Here is a 21,932-nt window from a genome sequence, read left to right on the forward strand (position 1 = left end):
AGAACTAATTATTAAGCTTCAGGAAATGCTATGATGGCTATGCACAACTTTTGAATTGACTTTTTTTGTGCTTTATTTGGACCAAAGTGAATGTCAAAGGCTGATGTGACATTCACAATCTTATCAAATATGTTGACATTTTATAATAAAAAACTAAAATAAAAAACGGCTTGTAAATGAACTGTTTATGTCTGGCTCTTGATGTGATTTTATTTTCTCAGTGTGTCCCTTAGCAAATTGAGTTTAACACTCCTGCTCCGCAGGCTTCGACTAGATAGCTGCATTGGATATTTCTGTCAGTAGACTTCCTAAGTGCAGGAAGTTCATTGGACTAAAGATGTATTTTTTTCTGATGCTTGCGTACAAGAGACTCAAGGGAACAGACCTTCCATTTGACACAAACAATGTTAGGGATTGCAAAATAGCTAACGCTCATCAGAGCTTCATCGTCTGAAAGAGAGCTGAGAGAAGAGCTCACCTCTGTCCAACAGAACACAGTGCTGACGCACAGTTCTGTTCTCTGCATTAAAGACTGTGCTTCGGACAGCGTAGGTTTGAGAGGTTTTTCATAATGGACTTCTTCAACTCAGCTCTTGGAAAAAACATCACTTTTGTGCGTCCTGAATATTTCATAATAAGTGGATTTATTGGAATTCCTAATATCAATTATTACTATGTATTCCTCTTTTTTGTTTACATTGTTTCAGTGTTGGGAAACACAGCTGTGATGGCCATAATATACTTGGACCATAGGCTGAGAACTCCAAAATATATTGTAGTTTTTAATTTAGCATTTGTGGACCTGTGTGGTAGCTCTGCTTTGGTGCCAAAGGTTCTTGATATCTTTCTGTTTAACCATCAGTACATCCCCTACGCTGACTGCTTGGCATTTCTTTTTTTCTGCTACACGTGCCTTTCAATGCAGGTTCTTAATCTAGTTGCACTCTCGTATGACAGACTGATAGCTTTCATCTACCCACTGCACTACCAAGTGAAGGTGACCCACAGGTTCATGCTGTCTTTGATTGCCTGTTTCTGGGTCTTTGTTATTACTGTTATACTTATTGCCGTCGGCCTTCTAACAAGACTTTCCTTCTGTAAGTCTGTGGTTATTAACAGCTATTTCTGTGACCACGGCCAGATATATCGGATGGCCTGCAATGACTATAAACCTACTGATCACTTTAGTTGGTTTTTAGTAGTTCTAATTCTTTGGCTTCCACTCACATTTATTTTGTTTACTTATTCATGTATCGGCTATGCATTGTCTAAAGTTGCCACAGTTCATGAAAGAGTGAAGGCCTTTAAAACCTGCACAGCTCATCTTTCGTTGGTGGTAATCTAATTCGTCCCAATATTAGTCACATTTACTTTGGGTTCACAAATACCTCCAAATGCCAGGATTCTAAACCTTCTTGAATTTAAACATTTTGTAAGATGAACAACCCAAATGTCCCCAAATGTTTATCCTGAGTAAAGTTATCATCAAGGATGGATGTAGTTTAGACCGATATGACGAGTGGTTTGTGTGGATTTAAAAAAATAAAAAAACGTATGAATATATAAAGAAACTATAATGCTTTCAATTTCAGTCGGGAATGTGGCGTGTCCGTAGAAGGAGTTCTAGATTGGGGACCAAATGAATACGTGGCAGTAAATAATTCCCCAGAAATTCACGTATTACTTATCCATGTTAATTTTGTTTTTTAATGAATGTCCTTGGTAGGAATAAATGGACTTTGGTTAAATTCAAAAGTCAGAGTTGCTAAATCGGAAAGTAAAGAGAGAAAGACCATGGCCTTGTCTGCTGCTTGTTAGCCTGCTTGTATCATGTTGTCAGAACTAATTATTAAAGGGCACATGTCATGGCCATTTCCACTGATCATAATTCCATTGTTGAGGTCTACTAGAATAGATTTATATTGTGCAATTTTCCAAACTCACATTGGTTTCTCATACAGCATCTCTGTAAACTACGTGTATTCACTGAATTTCACTCTCTGCCTTTAACGGCTCGTTGTAGCTCCAATAGCTCCAGCCCCCACCCTCCCTGTGAGCACAGTGTGCTCTGATTGGTCGGGACGTTGTGAATCGCGCTGAGCTCCGTGGAGGTGTTGTTTCCTTGTTAGCGATACACAGCCAAACACAGCCAAACTCATCCTGAGCACACACAAAGTCACAGCCGAAGTAAAAACAATAAGTGTGGCTTGATATTGAGTAAGAAAAAGGTTGATAAACGCTGTGAGAATGGGTCTGCAGAGAGAATTTCGCCACGATCCCAACTGTCTGTTATCAGCCTGCAGCCAGGGAGGAGAAATCAGCAGAGCTCCCTGCTCCCTGCACACAGATGCGTGTGTGAGGAAGTCCGTGGATTGGTCAATTTGGACCAATCAGCGGGGGCTTAACGTAACGGCTCCGCGGACGTAACGTAACGGCTCCACGGATTGGTCCACTTCGTTCCGGGTACGGCTTGACATCATGCCGTACCCGGAACGAAATGGAAGAATCAAATGGACAATGACGTATCTCCAACGAGGCGTTTTGGGGAGGTATTTTTTGTGTTAGAGTTTTACTCGCTACAGGGTGTACTTTGAGGGTTTGTGACTCTGCACACCGTTTACATGCATACAAACCTTCATAACACACAAGGGGACGGGTAATAACCGGAAAAGCATGACATGGGCCCTTTAAGCTTCAGGAAATGCTATGATGGCTATGCACAACTTTTGAATTGACTTTTTTTGTGCTTTATTTGGACCGAAGTGAATGTCAAAGGCTGATGTGACATTTACAATATTATCAAATATGTTGACATTTTTAAATACAAAAATAAAACGGCTTTTAAATCAACTGTTTATTTCTGGCTCTTGATGTGATTTTATTTTCTCAGTGTGTCCCTTAGCAAATTGAGTTTAACACTCCTGCTCCGCAGGCTTCGACTAGATAGCTGCATTGGATATTCCTGTCAGTAGACTTCCTAAGTGCAAGAAGTTCATTGGACTAAAGATGTATTTTTTTCTGGTGCTTGCGTACAAGAGACTCAAGGGAACAGACCTTCCATTTGACACAAACAATGTTAGGGATTGCAAAATAGCTAACGCTCATCAGAGCTTCATCGTCTGAAAGAGAGCTGAGAGAAGAGCTCACCTCTGTCCAACAGAACACAGTGCTGACGCACAGTTCTGTTCTCTGCATTAAAGACTGTGCTTCGAACAGCGTAGGTTTGAGAGGTTTTTCATAATGGACTTCTTCAACTCAGCTCTTGGAAAAAACATCACTTTTGTGCGTCCTGAATATTTCATATTAAGTGGCTTTATTGGAATTCCTAATATGAATTATTACTATGTATTCCTCTTTTTTGTTTACGTTGTTTCAGTGTTGGGAAACACCGCTGTGATGGCCATAATATACTTGGACCATAGGCTGAGAACTCCAAAATATATTGTAGTTTTTAATTTAGCATTTGTGGACCTGTGTGGTAGCTCTGCTTTGGTGCCAAAGGTTCTTGATATCTTTCTGTTTAACCATCAGTACATCCCCTACGCTGACTGCTTGGCATTTATTTTTTTCTGCTACACGTCCCTTTCAATGCAGGTTCTTAATCTAGTTGCACTCTCGTATGACAGACTGATAGCTATCATCTACCCACTGCACTACCAAGTGAAGGTGACCCACAGGTTCATGCTGTCTTTGATTGCCTGTTTCTGGGTCTTTGTTATTACTGTTAATCTTATTGTCGTCGGCCTTCTGACAAGACTTTCCTTCTGTAAGTCTGTGGTTATTAACAGCTATTTCTGTGACCACGGCCAGATATATCGGATGGCCTGCAATGACTATAAACCTACTTATTACTTTAGTTGGTTTTTAGTAGTTCTAATTTTTTGGCTTCCATTCACATTTATTCTGTTTACTTATTCATGTATCGGCTATGCATTGTCTAAAGTTGCCACAGTTCATGAAAGAGTGAAGGCCTTTAAAACCTGCACAGCTCATCTTTCGTTGGTGGTAATCTATTTCGTCCCAATGTTAGTCACATTTACTTTGGGTTCACAAATACCTCCAAATGCCAGGATCCTAAACCTGTCTCTGACCTCTGTCTTTCCTCCAATGCTGAACCCAATCATTTATGTTTTGCAGACGCAAGAAATCAAAGAATCTATGAAAAAAATATTGAAATTTAGAAAGAAATCCCAAATTACAGTGAAGAGAGAAATCATGAAATGATTATTTGTGTATTTAATTTGGACCTTGTTTTAATGCCGTTAGGTTAATTTAATTAATTTCTTTAACATCCCATACATATTTTAACATTTAATTAATCACAAGTTATTTCATAGAAATTACATTATAATAATTGAGCTTTAAATTAATTAACTAACTAATAGACAGCACAAAACAGTAAACATTAGAAATACAGTGTGTCAGGTATAACACACCTACTGTACAATGAGTATTCTGCTATTTGTTTTATCTGTGTTTGTGTATTAGGAGGATATTCTGGGAACACATTATTGTGATCAAAGTGTGTGTCTCTGTGCATGTTGTCTTGAAGGAGTCTACTGTATATTAGAAAACAAATTGTGTCTTCAATGTAGTCTTTTACAGCATAATCAAAAGCATACAAATAAACCAATTTAGTATTCATAAAAATCAGTGACTATAAAAGGTTTTTTTTGCAATCAAATGATGTATCCTTGTTCTGCTTCTTCATGTTTGTCGATGGATACCTCATATTTAAAAAGTAACAAGACATATTTTGTCTCTTGGTCCGCTTCTCTTTTCTGAATCAATCTGTGTTTTCTAACTCTACACTAATGACATTAAACCCTTCAGGTTTTTCAGGTACATACTGACTTTAACTGAATAACTTTATTGTGAAGCGGCTGCAACAAATCTACATGCTTTAAATTTCAGTCGGGAATGTGGTGTGTCAATTAATGCCCTTGGTCGGAATAAATGGACTTTGGTTAAATGCTAAAGTCAAAGTAGGTAAATGGGAAAGTAAAGAGAGAAGGACCATGGCCTTGTTTGCTGCTTGTTAGCCTGCTTATCATGTTGTCAGAACTAATTATTAAGCTTCAAGAAATGCTATGATGGCTATGCACAACTTTTGAATTGACTTTTTTGTGCTTTATTTGGACCAAAGTGAATGTCAAAGGCTGATGTGACATTCACAATCTTATCAAATATGTTGACATTTTATAATAAAAAACTAAAATAAAAAACGGCTTGTAAATGAACTGTTTATGTCTGGCTCTTGATGTGATTTTATTTTCTCAGTGTGTCCCTTAGCAAATTGAGTTTAACACTCCTGCTCCGCAGGCTTCGACTAGATAGCTGCATTGGATATTTCTGTCAGTAGACTTCCTAAGTGCAAGAAGTTCATTGGACTAAAGATGTATTTTTTTCTGGTGCTTGCGTACAAGAGACTCAAGGGAACAGACCTTCCATTTGACACAAACAATGTTAGGGATTGCAAAATAGCTAACGCTCATCAGAGCTTCATCGTCTGAAAGAGAGCTGAGAAAAGAGCTCACCTCTGTCCAACAGAACACAGTGCTGACGCACAGTTCTGTTCTCTGCATTAAAGACTGTGCTTCGGACAGCGTAGGTTTGAGAGGTTTTTTCGTAATGGACTTCTTCAACTCAGCTCTTGGAAAAAACATCACTTTTATGCGTCCTGAATATTTCATAATAAGTGGATTTATTGGAATTCCTAATATCAATTATTACTATGTATTCCTCTTTTTTGTTTACATTGTTTCAGTGTTGGGAAACACAGCTGTGATGGCCATAATATACTTGGACCATAGGCTGAGAACTCCAAAATATATTGTAGTTTTTAATTTAGCATTTGTGGACCTGTGTGGTAGCTCTGCTTTGGTGCCAAAGGTTCTTGATATCTTTCTGTTTAACCATCAGTACATCCCCTACGCTGACTGCTTGGCATTTCTTTTTTTCTGCTACACGTGCCTTTCAATGCAGGTTCTTAATCTAGTTGCACTCTCGTATGACAGACTGATAGCTATCATCTACCCACTGCACTACCAAGTGAAGGTGACCCACAGGTTCATGCTGTCTTTGATTGCCTGTTTCTGGGTCTTTGTTATTACTGTTATACTTATTGCCGTCGGCCTTCTAACAAGACTTTCCTTCTGTAAGTCTGTGGTTATTAACAGCTATTTCTGTGACCACGGCCAGATATATCGGATGGCCTGCAATGACTATAAACCTACTGATCACTTTAGTTGGTTTTTAGTAGTTCTAATTCTTTGGCTTCCACTCACATTTATTTTGTTTACTTATTCATGTATCGGCTATGCATTGTCTAAAGTTGCCACAGTTCATGAAAGAGTGAAGGCCTTTAAAACCTGCACAGCTCATCTTTCGTTGGTGGTAATCTAATTCGTCCCAATATTAGTCACATTTACTTTGGGTTCACAAATACCTCCAAATGCCAGGATTCTAAACCTTCTTGAATTTAAACATTTTGTAAGATGAACAACCCAAATGTCCCCAAATGTTTATCCTGAGTAAAGTTATCATCAAGGATGGATGTAGTTTAGACCGATATGACGAGTGGTTTGTGTGGATTTAAAAAAATAAAAAAACGTATGAATATATAAAGAAACTATAATGCTTTCAATTTCAGTCGGGAATGTGGCGTGTCCGTAGAAGGAGTTCTAGATTGGGGACCAAATGAATACGTGGCAGTAAATAATTCCCCAGAAATTCACGTATTACTTATCCATGTTAATTTTGTTTTTTAATGAATGTCCTTGGTAGGAATAAATGGACTTTGGTTAAATTCAAAAGTCAGAGTTGCTAAATCGGAAAGTAAAGAGAGAAAGACCATGGCCTTGTCTGCTGCTTGTTAGCCTGCTTGTATCATGTTGTCAGAACTAATTATTAAAGGGCACATGTCATGGCCATTTCCACTGATCATAATTCCATTGTTGAGGTCTACTAGAATAGATTTATATTGTGCAATTTTCCAAACTCACATTGGTTTCTCATACAGCATCTCTGTAAACTACGTGTATTCACTGAATTTCACTCTCTGCCTTTAACGGCTCGTTGTAGCTCCAATAGCTCCAGCCCCCACCCTCCCTGTGAGCACAGTGTGCTCTGATTGGTCGGGACGTTGTGAATCGCGCTGAGCTCCGTGGAGGTGTTGTTTCCTTGTTAACGATACACAGCCAAACACAGCCAAACTCATCCTGAGCACACACAAAGTCACAGCCGAAGTAAAAACAATAAGTGTGGCTTGATATTGAGTAAGAAAAAGGTTGATAAACGCTGTGAGAATGGGTCTGCAGAGAGAATTTCGCCACGATCCCAACTGTCTGTTATCAGCCTGCAGCCAGGGAGGAGAAATCAGCAGAGCTCCCTGCTCCCTGCACACAGATGCGTGTATGAGGAAGTCCGTGGATTGGTCAATTTGGACCAATCAGCGGGGGCTTAACGTAACGGCTCCGCGGACGTAACGTAACGGCTCCACGGATTGGTCCACTTCGTTCCGGGTACGGCTTGACATCATGCCGTACCCGGAACGAAATGGAAGAATCAAATGGACAATGACGTATCTCCAACGAGGCGTTTTGGGGAGGTATTTTTTGTGTTAGAGTTTTACTCGCTACAGGGTGTACTTTGAGGGTTTGTGACTCTGCACACCGTTTACATGCATACAAACCTTCATAACACACAAGGGGACGGGTAATAACCGGAAAAGCATGACATGGGCCCTTTAAGCTTCAGGAAATGCTATGATGGCTATGCACAACTTTTGAATTGACTTTTTTTGTGCTTTATTTGGACCGAAGTGAATGTCAAAGGCTGATGTGACATTTACAATATTATCAAATATGTTGACATTTTTAAATACAAAAATAAAACGGCTTTTAAATCAACTGTTTATTTCTGGCTCTTGATGTGATTTTATTTTCTCAGTGTGTCCCTTAGCAAATTGAGTTTAACACTCCTGCTCCGCAGGCTTCGACTAGATAGCTGCATTGGATATTCCTGTCAGTAGATTTCCTAAGTGCAGGAAGTTCATTGGACTAAAGATGTATTTTTTTCTGGTGCTTGCGTACAAGAGACTCAAGGGAACAGACCTTCCATTTGACACAAACAATGTTAGGGATTGCAAAATAGCTAACGCTCGTTAAAGCTTCATCGTCTAAGAGAGAGCGAGAGAGAAGAGCTCACCTCTGTCCAACAGAACACAGTGCTGACGCACAGTTCTGTTCTCTGCATTAAAGACTGTGCTTCAGACAGCGTAGGTTTGAGAGGTTTTTCATAATGGACTTCTTCAACTCAGCTCTTGGAAAAAACATCACTTTTGTGCGTCCTGAATATTTCATAATAAGTGGATTTATTGGAATTCCTAATATCAATTATTACTATGTATTCCTCTTTTTTGTTTACATTGTTTCAGTGTTGGGAAACACAGCGGTGATGGCCATAATATACTTGGACCATAGGCTGAGAACTCCAAAATATATTGTAGTTTTTAATTTAGCATTTGTGGACCTGTGTGGTAGCTCTGCTTTGGTGCCAAAGGTTCTTGATATCTTTCTGTTTAACCATCAGTACATCCCCTACGCTGACTGCTTGGCATTTCTTTTTTTCTGCTACACGTGCCTTTCAATGCAGGTTCTTAATCTAGTTGCACTCTCGTATGACAGACTGATAGCTATCATCTACCCACTGCACTACCAAGTGAAGGTGACCCACAGGTTCATGCTGTCTTTGATTGCCTGTTTCTGGGTCTTTGCTATTACTGTTAATCTTATTGTCGTCGGCCTTCTAACAAGACTTTCCTTCTGTAAGTCTGTGGTTATTAACAGCTATTTCTGTGACCACGGCCAGATATTTCGGATGGCCTGCAATGACTATAAACCTACTGATTACTTTAGTTGGTTTTTAGTAGTTCTAATTTTTTGGCTTCCATTCACATTTATTCTGTTTACTTATTCATGTATCGGCTATGCATTGTCTAAAGTTGCCACAGTTCATGAAAGAGTGAAGGCCTTTAAAACCTGCACAGCTCATCTTTCGTTGGTGGCAATCTATTTCATTCCAATATTAGTCACATTTACTTTGGCTTCAAAAATACCTCCAAATGCCAGGATCCTAAACCTGTCTCTGACCTCTGTCTTTCCTCCAATGCTGAACCCAATCATTTATGTTTTGCAGACACAAGAAATCAAAGAATCTATGAAAAAAATATTGAAATTTAGAAAGAAATCCCAAATTACAGTGAAGAGAGAAATCATGAAATGATTATTTGTGTATTTAATTTGGACCTTGTTTTAATGACGTTAGGTTAATTTTATTAATTTCTTTAACATCCCATACATATTTTAATATTTAATTAATCACAAGTTATTTCATAGAAATTACATTATAATAATTGAGCTTTAAATTAATAAACTAACTAATAGACAGCACAAAACAGTAAACATTAGAAATACAGTGTGTCAGGTATAACACACCTACTGTACAATGAGTATTCTGCTATTTGTTTTATCTGTGTTTGTGTATTAGGAGGATATTCTGGGAACACATTATTGTGATCAAAGTATGTGTCTCTGTGCATGTTGTCTTGAAGGACTCATACTGTATATTAGAAAACAAATTGTGTCTTCAATGTAGTCTTTTACAGCATAATCAAAAGCATACAAATAAACCAATTTAGTATTCATAAAAATCAGTGACTATAAAAGTTTTTTTTTGCAATCAAATGATGTATCCTTGTTCTGCTTCTTCATGTTTGTCGATGGATACCTCATATTTAAAAAGTAACAAGACATATTTTGTCTCTTGGTCCGCGTCTCTTTTCTGAATCAATCTATGTTTTCTAACTCAACACTAATGACATGAAACCCTTCAGGTTTTTCAGGTACATACTGACTTTAACTGAATAACTTTATTGTTAAGCAGCTGCAAAACTTGTAGAATCTGGAACGGGATTTCTTGAATTTAAACATGTTGTAAGATGGACAACCCAAATGTGCCCAAATGTTTATCCTGAGTAAAGTTATTATCAAGGATGGATGTAGTTTAGACCGATATGACGAGTGGTTTGTGTGGATAAAAAAAAGAAGAAGGAAACTTATGAATATATAAAGAAACTATAATGCTTTCAATTTCAGTTGGGAATGTGCCGTGTCCGTAGAATGAGTTCTGGATTGGGGACCAAATGAATACGTGGCAGAGAATAACTCCCCAAAAATTCACGTATTACTTATCCATGTTAAGTTTTTTTAACCTGGTAGGAATGAATGGGCTTTGGTTAAATGCCATACAGTAGTCAAAGTAGGTAAAAGGGAAAGTCAAGAATAATTTTCAATCAAATACAAAAATACTTTGAAGGTAACACACTTAATACTGTGTATCAACATGCTTACAGGCCTGACCATTCGACATGCACCGCTTTAACACAAATGACAGATGACTGGAAGGGTGAACTGGATAATAGGAAGTTAGTGGGTGCAGTACTACTTGATTTTAGTTCTGCTTTTGATGTCATTGACCATTCTTTGTTGTTACACAAGCTGGAACAATATGGTTTTAATTTTGAAACGCTGAGGTGGTTAGAAAGTTACCTGACAAATCGAAGTCAAACTGTTTTTTTTAATGGAAGTCTCTCAAAAATGAAAACAGTCACTTGTGGAGTACCTCAACTCTACACTAATGACATTAAACCCTTCAGGTTTTTCAGGTACATACTGACTTTAACTGAATAACTTTATTGTGAAGCGGCTGCAACAAATCTACATGCTTTAAATTTCAGTCGGGAATGTGGTGTGTCAATTATTGCCCTTGGTCGGAATAAATGGACTTTGGTTAAATGCTAAAGTCAAAGTAGGTAAATGGGAAAGTAAAGAGAGAAGGACCATGGCCTTGTTTGCTGCTTGTTAGCCTGCTTATCATGTTGTCAGAACTAATTATTAAGCTTCAGGAAATGCTATGATGGCTATGCACAACTTTTGAATTGACTTTTTTTGTGCTTTATTTGGACCAAAGTGAATGTCAAAGGCTGATGTGACATTCACAATCTTATCAAATATGTTGACATTTTATAATAAAAAACTAAAATAAAAAACGGCTTGTAAATGAACTGTTTATGTCTGGCTCTTGATGTGATTTTATTTTCTCAGTGTGTCCCTTAGCAAATTGAGTTTAACACTCAATGAAAAAAATATTGAAATTTAGAAAGAAATCCCAAATTACAGTGAAGAGAGAAATCATGAAATGATTATTTGTGTATTTAATTTGGACCTTGTTTTAATGACGTTAGGTTAATTTTATTAATTTCTTTAACATCCCATACATATTTTAACATTTAATTAATCACAAGTTATTTCATAGAAATTACATTATAATAATTGAGCTTTAAATTAATTAACTAACTAATAGACAGCACAAAACAGTAAACATTAGAAATACAGTGTGTCAGGTATAACACACCTACTGTACAATGAGTATTCTGCTATTTGTTTTATCTGTGTTTGTGTATTAGGAGGATATTCTGGGAACACATTATTGTGATCAAAGTGTGTGTCTCTGTGCATGTTGTCTTGAAGGAGTCTACTGTATATTATAAAACAAATTGTGTCTTCAATGTAGTCTTTTACAGCATAATCAAAAGCATACAAATAAACCAATTTAGTATTCATAAAGATCAGTGACTATAAAAGGTTTTTTTTGCAATCAAATGATGTATCCTTGTTCTGCTTCTTCATGTTTGTCGATGGATACCTCATATTTAAAAAGTAACAAGACATATTTTGTCTCTTGGTCCGCTTCTCTTTTCTGAATCAATCTATGTTTTCTAACTCAACACTAATGACATTAAACCCTTCAGGTTTTTCAGGTACATACTGACTTTAACTGAATAACTTTATTGTTAAGCAGCTGCAAAACTTGTAGAATCTGGAACGGGATTTCTTGAATTTAAACATGTTGTAAGATGGACAACCCAAATGTGCCCAAATGTTTATCCTGAGTAAAGTTATCATCAAGGATGGATGTAGTTTAGACCGATATGACGAGTGGTTTGTGTGGATAAAAAAAAGAAGAAGGAAACTTATGAATATATAAAGAAACTATAATGCTTTCAATTTCAGTTGGGAATGTGCCGTGTCCGTAGAATGAGTTCTGGATTGGGGACCAAATGAATACGTGGCAGAGAATAACTCCCCAAAAATTCACGTATTACTTATCCATGTTAAGTTTTTTTAACCTGGTAGGAATGAATGGGCTTTGGTTAAATGCCATACAGTAGTCAAAGTAGGTAAAAGGGAAAGTCAAGAATAATTTTCAATCAAATACAAAAATACTTTGAAGGTAACACACTTAATACTGTGTATCAACATGCTTACAGGCCTGACCATTCGACATGCACCGCTTTAACACAAATGACAGATGACTGGAAGGGCGAACTGGATAATAGGAAGTTAGTGGGTGCAGTACTACTTGATTTTAGTTCTGCTTTTGATGTCATTGACCATTCTTTGTTGTTACACAAGCTGGAACAATATGGTTTTAATTTTGAAACGCTGAGGTGGTTAGAAAGTTACCTGACAAATCGAAGTCAAACTGTTTTTTTTAATGGAAGTCTCTCAAAGATGAAAACAGTCACTTGTGGAGTACCTCAGGGTAGTTGTTTGGGACCACTTTTATTTTCTATTTTTACAAATGACCTACCATTAGTGTTAGAAAAAGCTAAAATTGTAATGTATGCAGATGACTCAACAATATATTATGCAGCATCAACTACAAGAGAGTTGACAAATGTTATGAATAAAGATCTACTACTGATATCAGAGTGGGTCATAAATAATAAGTTGGTACTTAATGCGGGAAAAACAAAATCTTTATTAATAGGATCAAATCATCAGTTAAAAGGTGAACCACAATTGCAACTACATTTAAACCATATTCAAATTGAACAGGTCAAGGAGACAAAATTGCTAGGTATAACCCTGGATCATAAATTATCTTGGTCTAAACAAATTGATAATGTTGTATGTAAATTGGGAAGGGGTGTGTCACTTGTAAAAATAATTGTAAAATATTTGCCAATGGATGTCAGTAGACAAGTTTTGGATGCTTTGGTTCTGTCGTAGCTTGATTATTGTTTGGTTATATGGTCTAGTGCTGCAGAAAAAGATTTAAACAAACTACAAGTAGCACAAAATAAGGCAGCACGATGTGCACTGCAGTGCTCCTACAGAACCAGAGTCACTCAACATGCTGGAGACACTGAAATGGTTAACTGTCAGACAGAGGTCAACTTATTTTTTGTTAAATTTTGTCAGAAATATTACAGTGACTCACTCACCACATATATTATCACAAAGGTTTATAGCGCAATATGCTCAACATAACTATCAAACACGACATACAATAGAAGGAAGGTTTGTATTACCCAAATCTAAATCAAATATGTGACAGAAAACAGTCATGTACAGAGCCATTGTCAGCTGGAACTCTTTACCAGTCCACATCATTCAGGAAAATTCTCAAGCACATTTCAAAAGGTTGCTAAAAAATTATTTAAGTATTATAAAGTACAATTGAACTGTGTCTGTGGCTATGTATGCATATATTATTATGTACACTTATTTGTATTTACTTTTGTTTGGCCTTAGGATGGCGATAATTGGATGACCATTTTGGTTTTCACTTCATACAGCACTGTAAATTGCATGAAATTATGAACTATTTTGTTTTAATTTTGTTGTATATATGTTTATGTATGTTTTGTGTGTGTGAGGACCCCAGGAAGAATAGCCAATGCTCATGCTAGTGCTAATGGTGATCCTAATAAAGACATAACAAAAAAAAAGAGAGAAGGACCACGGCCTTGTTTGCTGCTTGTTAGCCTGCTTGTATCATGTTGTCAGAACTAATTATTAAGCTTCAGGAAATGCTATGATGGCTATTCACAACTTTTGAATTGACTTTTTTGTGCTTTATTTGGACCAGGGCAAATGTCAAAGGCTGATGTGTCATTAACAATATTATCAAATATGTTGACATTTTTAAATACAAAAATAAAACGGCTTTTAAATGAACTGTTTATGTCTGGCTCTTGATGTGATTATATTTTCTCAGTGTGTCCCTTAGTACATTGAGTTTAACACTCCTGCTCCGCAGGCTTCGACTAGATAGCTGCATTGGATATTCCTGTCAGTAGACTTCCTAAGTGCAAGAAGTTCATTGGACTAAAGATGTATTTTGTTCTGGTGCTTGCGTACAAGAGACTCAAGGGAACAGACCTTCCATTTGACATAAACAATGTTAGGGATTGCAAAATAGCTGACGCTCGTTAAAGCTTCATCGTCGGAAAGAGAGCTGAGAGAAGAGCTCACCTCTGTCCAACAGAACACAGTGCTAACGCACAGTTCTGTTCTCTGCATTAAAGACTGTGCTTCGGACAGCGTAGGATTGAGAGGTTTTTTCGTAATGGACTTCTTCAACTCAGCTCTTGGAAAAAACATCACTTTTGTGCTTCCTGAATATTTCATAATAAGTGGATTTATTGAAATTCCTAATATCAATTATTACTATGTATTCCTCTTTTTTGTTTACATTGTTTCAGTGTTGGGAAACACAGCTGTGATGGCCATAATATACTTGGACCATAGGCTGAGAACTCCAAAATATATTGTAGTTTTTAATTTAGCATTTGTGTTACGCTTCCCGAGAAGTGACTGAAGAAAAGAACCCGCTACGCAGACACTTAGACGGAAACAGTGGTGAAGTGTCAAATAATAGTCTTTATTTGACCACGGCACAGGCAAGGTGTAGAGAGGAGCTCAGAGCTGGCGAATGTAGTCAGGATGTGCTGGTGTGCGTGGAGGCACGGAGGAAACACCGGCGTGGAGAGCCGGAGATCCAGAGCTGGCGAATGTAGTCAGGATGAGCTGGTGTGCGTGGAGGCACGGAGGAAACACCGGCGTGGAGAGCCGGAGATCCAGAGCTGGTGAATGTAGTCAGGATGAGCTGGTGTGCGTGGAGGCATGGAGGGAACTCAGACGAGGAGTCGGAGGCTGGACGTGGCAAGCAGAGCGGCAGGTGTGTGTGGATCTGGAACAGGAAAGATGCAGGTTTAGGAAAGAATAACTTCTCACTATGAGCATCAAAAAGGTTTACTAGAATTTAATGCTAGTAGGCCTGGAACGATAGTTTACCACTGAAGAATAAACGAAGAACTGGCGAAGTCTGAGGATGGGAACCAGGGTTTTAAGCAGGTGCAGGTGAGTAGTGGCAATCAGTGAGATGAACAACAGCAGTGGAGATGAGTTGGCGGGAATCAGAATGTAGGTCAGCCACGCCCAGCCAGGAAGACAAACAAACATAGAAGTGGAAAAGAAGGAGGAAGTACTGCAGATCCTCACAATTTGTGGACCTGTGTGGTAGCTCTGCTTTGGTGCCAAAGGTTCTTGATATCTTTCTGTTTAACCATCAGTACATCCCCTACGCTGACTGCTTGGCATTTATTTTTTTCTGCTACACGTGCCTTTCAATGCAGGTTCTTAATCTAGTTGCACTCTCGTATGACAGACTGATAGCTTTCATCTACCCACTGCACTACCAAGTGAAGGTGACCCACAGGTTCATGCTGTCTTTGATTGCCTGTTTCTGGGTCTTTGTTATTACTGTTATACTTATTGCCGTCGGCCTTCTAACAAGACTTTCCTTCCGTAAGTCTGTGGTTATTAACAGCTATTTCTGTGACCACGGCCAGATATATCGGATGGCCTGCAATGACTATAAACCTACTGATCACTTTAGTTGGTTTTTAGTAGTTCTAATTCTTTGGCTTCCACTCACATTTATTTTGTTTACTTATTCATGTATCGGCTATGCATTGTCTAAAGTTGCCACAGTTCATAAAAGAGTGAAGGCCTTTAAAACCTGCACAGCTCATCTTTCGTTGGTGGTAATCTAATTCGTCCCAATATTAGTCACATTTACTTTGGGTTCACAAATACCTCCAAATGCCAGGATTCTAAACCTTCTTGAATTTAAACATTTTGTAAGATGAACAACCCAAATGTCCCCAAATGTTTATCCTGAGTAAAGTTATCATCAAGGATGGATGTAGTTTAGACCGATATGACGAGTGGTTTGTGTGGATTTAAAAAAATAAAAAAACGTATGAATATATAAAGAAACTATAATGCTTTCAATTTCAGTCGGGAATGTGGCGTGTCCGTAGAAGGAGTTCTAGATTGGGGACCAAATGAATACGTGGCAGTAAATAATTCCCCAGAAATTCACGTATTACTTATCCATGTTAATTTTGTTTTTTAATGAATGTCCTTGGTAGGAATAAATGGACTTTGGTTAAATTCAAAAGTCAGAGTCGCTAAATCGGAAAGTAAAGAGAGAAAGACCATGGCCTTGTCTGCTGCTGTTAGCCTGCTTGTATCATGTTGTCAGAACTAATTATTAAAGGGCACATGTCATGGCCATTTCCACTGATCATAATTCCATTGTTGAGGTCTACTAGAATAGATTTATATTGTGCAATTTTCCAAACTCACATTGGTTTCTCATACAGCATCTCTGTAAACTACGTGTATTCACTGAATTTCACTCTCTGCCTTTAACGGCTCGTTGTAGCTCCAATAGCTCCAGCCCCCACCCTCCCTGTGAGCACAGTGTGCTCCGATTGGTCGGGACGTTGTGAATCGCGCTGAGCTCCGTGGAGGTGTTGTTTCCTTGTTAGCGATACACAGCCAAACACAGCCAAACTCATCCTGACACACAAAGTCACAGCCGAAGTAAAAACAATAAGTGTGGCTTGATATTGAGTAAGAAAAAGGTTGATAAACGCTGTGAGAATGGGTCTGCAGAGAGAATTTTGCCACGATCCCAACTGTCTGTTATCAGCCTGCAGCCAGGGAGGAGAAATCAGCAGAGCTCCCTGCTCCCTGCACACAGATGCGTGTGTGAGGAAGTCCGTGGATTGGTCAATTTGGACCAATCAGCGGGGGCTTAACGTAACGGCTCCGCGGACGTAACGTAACGGCTCCACGGATTGGTCCACTTCGTTCCGGGTACGGCTTGACATCATGCCGTACCCGGAACGAAATGGAAGAATCAAATGGACAATGACGTATCTCCAACGAGGCGTTTTGGGGAGGTATTTTTTGTGTTAGAGTTTTACTCGCTACAGGGTGTACTTTGAGGGTTTGTGACTCTGCACACCGTTTACATGCATACAAACCTTCATAACACACAAGGGGACGGGTAATAACCGGAAAAGCATGACATGGGCCCTTTAAGCTTCAGGAAATGCTATGATGGCTATGCACAACTTTTGAATTGACTTTTTTTGTGCTTTATTTGGACCGAAGTGAATGTCAAAGGCTGATGTGACATTTACAATATTATCAAATATGTTGACATTTTTAAATACAAAAATAAAACGGCTTTTAAATCAACTGTTTATTTCTGGCTCTTGATGTGATTTTATTTTCTCAGTGTGTCCCTTAGCAAATTGAGTTTAACACTCCTGCTCCGCAGGCTTCGACTAGATAGCTGCATTGGATATTCCTGTCAGTAGATTTCCTAAGTGCAGGAAGTTCATTGGACTAAAGATGTATTTTTTTCTGGTGCTTGCGTACAAGAGACTCAAGGGAACAGACCTTCCATTTGACACAAACAATGTTAGGGATTGCAAAATAGCTAACGCTCGTTAAAGCTTCATCGTCGAAGAGAGAGCGAGAGAGAAGAGCTCACCTCTGTCCAACAGAACACAGTGCTGACGCACAGTTCTGTTCTCTGCATTAAAGACTGTGCTTCAGACAGCGTAGGTTTGAGAGGTTTTTCATAATGGACTTCTTCAACTCAGCTCTTGGAAAAAACATCACTTTTGTGCGTCCTGAATATTTCATAATAAGTGGATTTATTGGAATTCCTAATATCAATTATTACTATGTATTCCTCTTTTTTGTTTACATTGTTTCAGTGTTGGGAAACACAGCGGTGATGGCCATAATATACTTGGACCATAGGCTGAGAACTCCAAAATATATTGTAGTTTTTAATTTAGCATTTGTGGACCTGTGTGGTAGCTCTGCTTTGGTGCCAAAGGTTCTTGATATCTTTCTGTTTAACCATCAGTACATCCCCTACGCTGACTGCTTGGCATTTCTTTTTTTCTGCTACACGTGCCTTTCAATGCAGGTTCTTAATCTAGTTGCACTCTCGTATGACAGACTGATAGCTATCATCTACCCACTGCACTACCAAGTGAAGGTGACCCACAGGTTCATGCTGTCTTTGATTGCCTGTTTCTGGGTCTTTGTTATTACTGTTATACTTATTGCAGTGGGCCTTCTAACAAGACTTTCCTTCTGTAAGTCTGTGGTTATTAACAGCTATTTCTGTGACCACGGCCAGATACATCGGATGGCCTGCAATGACAATAAACCTAACAGCATCATTAGTGTGTTTTTAATATTTCTAATTCTTTGGCTTCCACTCACATTTATTCTGTTTAGTTATTCATGTATCGGCTATGCATTGTCTAAAGTTGCCACAGTTCATGAAAGAGTGAAGGCCTTCAAAACCTGCACAGCTCATCTTTCGTTAGTGATTATTTATTTCATTCCAATATTAGTCACATTTACTTTGGGTTCAAAAATATCTCCGAATGCCAGGATTCTAAACCTGTCTCTGACCTCTGTCTTTCCTCCAATGCTGAACCCAATCATTTATGTTTTGCAGACGCAAGAAATCAAAGAATCTATGAAAAAAATATTGAAATTTAGAAATAAATCCCAAATTACAGTGAAGAGAGAAATCATGAAATGATTATTTGTGTAGTTAATTTGGACATTGTTTTAATGCCATCAGCTTAACTTTGATTTTTTTTGTTAACATCTGCACACATTTGAACATTTAATTCAACACAAGTTATTCCATAAAAAATCAATTATAATAATTGAGCTTTAAATACATAAACTAACTAATAGACAGCACACAACAGTAAACATCAGAAATACAGTGTGTCAGGTATAACACACCTACAATGAGAGTGTTCTGCTATTTGTTTGATCTGTGCTTGTGTATAAGGAAGATATTCTGGGAACACATTATTGTGATCAAAGTGTGTGTCTCTGTGCATGTTGTCTTGAAGGACTCTACTGTATATTAGAAAACTAATTGTGTCTTCAATTTAGTCTTTTACAGCATAATCAAAAGCATACAAATAAACTGATTTAAAATTTATAAAAATCAGTGACTATAAAATATTTGTTTTGCAATCAAATGATGTATCCTTGTTCTGCTTCTTCATGTTTGTAGATGGATACCTCATATTTAAAAAGTAACAAGACATATTTTGTCTCTTGGTCCGCTTCTCTTTTCTGAATCAATCTGTGTTTTCTAACTCTACACTAATGACATTAAACCCTTCAGGTTTTTCAGGTACATACTGACTTTAACGGAATAACTTTATTGTGAAGCGGCTGCAACAAATCTACATGCTTTAAATTTCAGTGGGGAATGTGGTGTGTCAATTAATGCCCTTGGTCGGAATAAATGGACTTTGGTTAAATGCTAAAGTCAAAGTAGGTAAATGGGAAAGTAAAGAGAGAAGGACCATGGCCTTGTTTGCTGCTTGTTAGTCTGCTTATCATGTTGTCAGAACTAATTATTAAGCTTCAGGAAATGCTATGATGGCTATGCACAACTTTTGAATTGACTTTTTTTGTGCTTTATTTGGACCAAAGTGAATGTCAAAGGCTGATGTGACATTCACAATCTTATCAAATATGTTGACATTTTATAATAAAAAACTAAAATAAAAAACGGCTTGTAAATGAACTGTTTATGTCTGGCTCTTGATGTGATTTTATTTTCTCAGTGTGTCCCTTAGCAAATTGAGTTTAACACTCCTGCTCCGCAGGCTTCGACTAGATAGCTGCATTGGATATTTCTGTCAGTAGACTTCCTAAGTGCAAGAAGTTCATTGGACTAAAGATGTATTTTTTTCTGGTGCTTGCGTACAAGAGACTCAAGGGAACAGACCTTCCATTTGACACAAACAATGTTAGGGATTGCAAAATAGCTAACGCTCATCAGAGCTTCATCGTCTGAAAGAGAGCTGAGAGAAGAGCTCACCTCTGTCCAACAGAACACAGTGCTGACGCACAGTTCTGTTCTCTGCATTAAAGACTGTGCTTCGGACAGCGTAGGTTTGAGAGGTTTTTCATAATGGACTTCTTCAACTCAGCTCTTGGAAAAAACATCACTTTTGTGCGTCCTGAATATTTCATAATAAGTGGCTTTATTGGAATTCCTAATATCAATTATTACTATGTATTCCTCTTTTTTGTTTACATTGTTTCAGTGTTGGGAAACACCGCTGTGATGGCCATAATATACTTGGACCATAATCTGAGAACTCCAAAATATATTGTAGTTTTTAATTTAGCATTTGTGGACCTGTGTGGTAGCTCTGCTTTGGTGCCAAAGGTTCTTGATATCTTTCTGTTTAACCATCAGTACATCCCCTACGCTGACTGCTTGGCATTTCTTTTTTTCTGCTACACGTGCCTTTCAATGCAGGTTCTTAATCTAGTTGGACTCTCGTATGACAGACTGATAGCTATCATCTACCCACTGCACTACCAAGTGAAGGTGACCCACAGGTTCATGCTGTCTTTGATTGCCTGTTTCTGGGTCTTTGTTATTACTGTTGATCTTATTGTCGTCGGCCTTCTAACAAGACTTTCCTTCTGTAAGTCTGTGGTTATTAACAGCTATTTCTGTGACCACGGCCAGATATATCGGATGGCCTGCAATGACTATAAACCTACTGATTACTTTAGTTGGTTTTTAGTAGTTCTAATTTTTTGGCTTCCATTCACATTTATTCTGTTTACTTATTCATGTATCGGCTATGCATTGTCTAAAGTTGCCACAGTTCATGAAAGAGTGAAGGCCTTTAAAACCTGCACAGCTCATCTTTCGTTGGTGGTAATCTATTTCGTCCCAATATTAGTCACATTTACTTTGGGTTCACAAATACCTCCAAATGCCAGGATCCTAAACCTGTCTCTGACCTCTGTCTTTCCTCCAATGCTGAACCCAATCATTTATGTTTTGCAGACGCAAGAAATCAAAGAATCTATGAAAAAAATATTGAAATTTAGAAAGAAATCCCAAATTACAGTGAAGAGAGAAATCATGAAATGATTATTTGTGTATTTAATTTGGACCTTGTTTTAATGCCGTTAGGTTAATTTAATTAATTTCTTTAACATCCCATACATATTTTAACATTTAATTAATCACAAGTTATTTCATAGAAATTACATTATAATAATTGAGCTTTAAATTAATTAACTAACTAATAGACAGCACAAAACAGTAAACATTAGAAATACAGTGTGTCAGGTATAACACACCTACTGTACAATGAGTATTCTGCTATTTGTTTTATCTGTGTTTGTGTATTAGGAGGATATTCTGGGAACACATTATTGTGATCAAAGTGTGTGTCTCTGTGCATGTTGTCTTGAAGGAGTCTACTGTATATTAGAAAACAAATTGTGTCTTCAATGTAGTCTTTTACAGCATAATCAAAAGCATACAAATAAACCAATTTAGTATTCATAAAAATCAGTGACTATAAAATATTTGTTTTGCAATCAAATGATGTATCCTTGTTCTGCTTCTTCATGTTTCTAGATGGATACCTCATATTTAAAAAGTAACAAGACATATTTTGTCTCTTGGTCCGCTTCTCTTTTCTGAATCAATCTGTGTTTTCTAACTCTACACTAATGACATTAAACCCTTCAGGTTTTTCAGGTACATACTGACTTTAACTGAATAACTTTATTGTGAAGCGGCTGCAACAAATCTACATGCTTTAAATTTCAGTGGGGAATGTG

General features: G+C 37.7%; 5 protein-coding genes and 2 pseudogenes across 5 annotated transcripts; all 7 read left to right on the plus strand.

Moving 5' to 3' along the window:
* Positions 1-443: 443 nt before the first annotated feature.
* On the plus strand, positions 444-1,556 carry LOC117490820 (annotated as a pseudogene).
* Positions 1,557-3,240: 1,684 nt separating this feature from the next.
* LOC117490813 (olfactory receptor 1-like) lies at positions 3,241-4,224 on the plus strand. The gene has a single exon (XM_034140645.1). The coding sequence runs from the start codon at positions 3,241-3,243 to the stop codon at positions 4,222-4,224; it is 984 nt and encodes a 327-aa protein (XP_033996536.1).
* A 1,407-nt stretch (positions 4,225-5,631) lies between these two features.
* On the plus strand, positions 5,632-6,616 carry LOC117490819 (annotated as a pseudogene).
* A 1,685-nt stretch (positions 6,617-8,301) lies between these two features.
* Positions 8,302-9,285, plus strand: LOC117490582 (olfactory receptor 1-like). Its single transcript, XM_034140343.1, has one exon. It carries the CDS (start codon positions 8,302-8,304, stop codon positions 9,283-9,285), a length of 984 nt encoding a protein of 327 aa, XP_033996234.1.
* Positions 9,286-14,478: 5,193 nt separating this feature from the next.
* LOC117490583 (olfactory receptor 1-like) lies at positions 14,479-15,967 on the plus strand. Its single transcript, XM_034140344.1, has 2 exons — positions 14,479-14,707; positions 15,423-15,967. Exons 1-2 carry the CDS (start codon positions 14,479-14,481, stop codon positions 15,965-15,967), a joined length of 774 nt encoding a protein of 257 aa, XP_033996235.1.
* Positions 15,968-17,859: 1,892 nt separating this feature from the next.
* LOC117490812 (olfactory receptor 1-like) lies at positions 17,860-18,843 on the plus strand. Its single transcript, XM_034140644.1, has one exon. The coding sequence runs from the start codon at positions 17,860-17,862 to the stop codon at positions 18,841-18,843; it is 984 nt and encodes a 327-aa protein (XP_033996535.1).
* A 1,094-nt stretch (positions 18,844-19,937) lies between these two features.
* Positions 19,938-21,231, plus strand: LOC117490816 (olfactory receptor 1-like). Its single transcript, XM_034140648.1, has one exon. The coding sequence runs from the start codon at positions 20,248-20,250 to the stop codon at positions 21,229-21,231; it is 984 nt and encodes a 327-aa protein (XP_033996539.1). The 5' UTR covers positions 19,938-20,247.
* The last annotated feature ends 701 nt before the right edge of the window (positions 21,232-21,932 follow it).

Source organism: Trematomus bernacchii, unplaced genomic scaffold (genome assembly GCF_902827165.1).
Source record: "Trematomus bernacchii unplaced genomic scaffold, fTreBer1.1, whole genome shotgun sequence".
Lineage (NCBI taxonomy): Eukaryota > Metazoa > Chordata > Actinopteri > Perciformes > Nototheniidae > Trematomus > Trematomus bernacchii.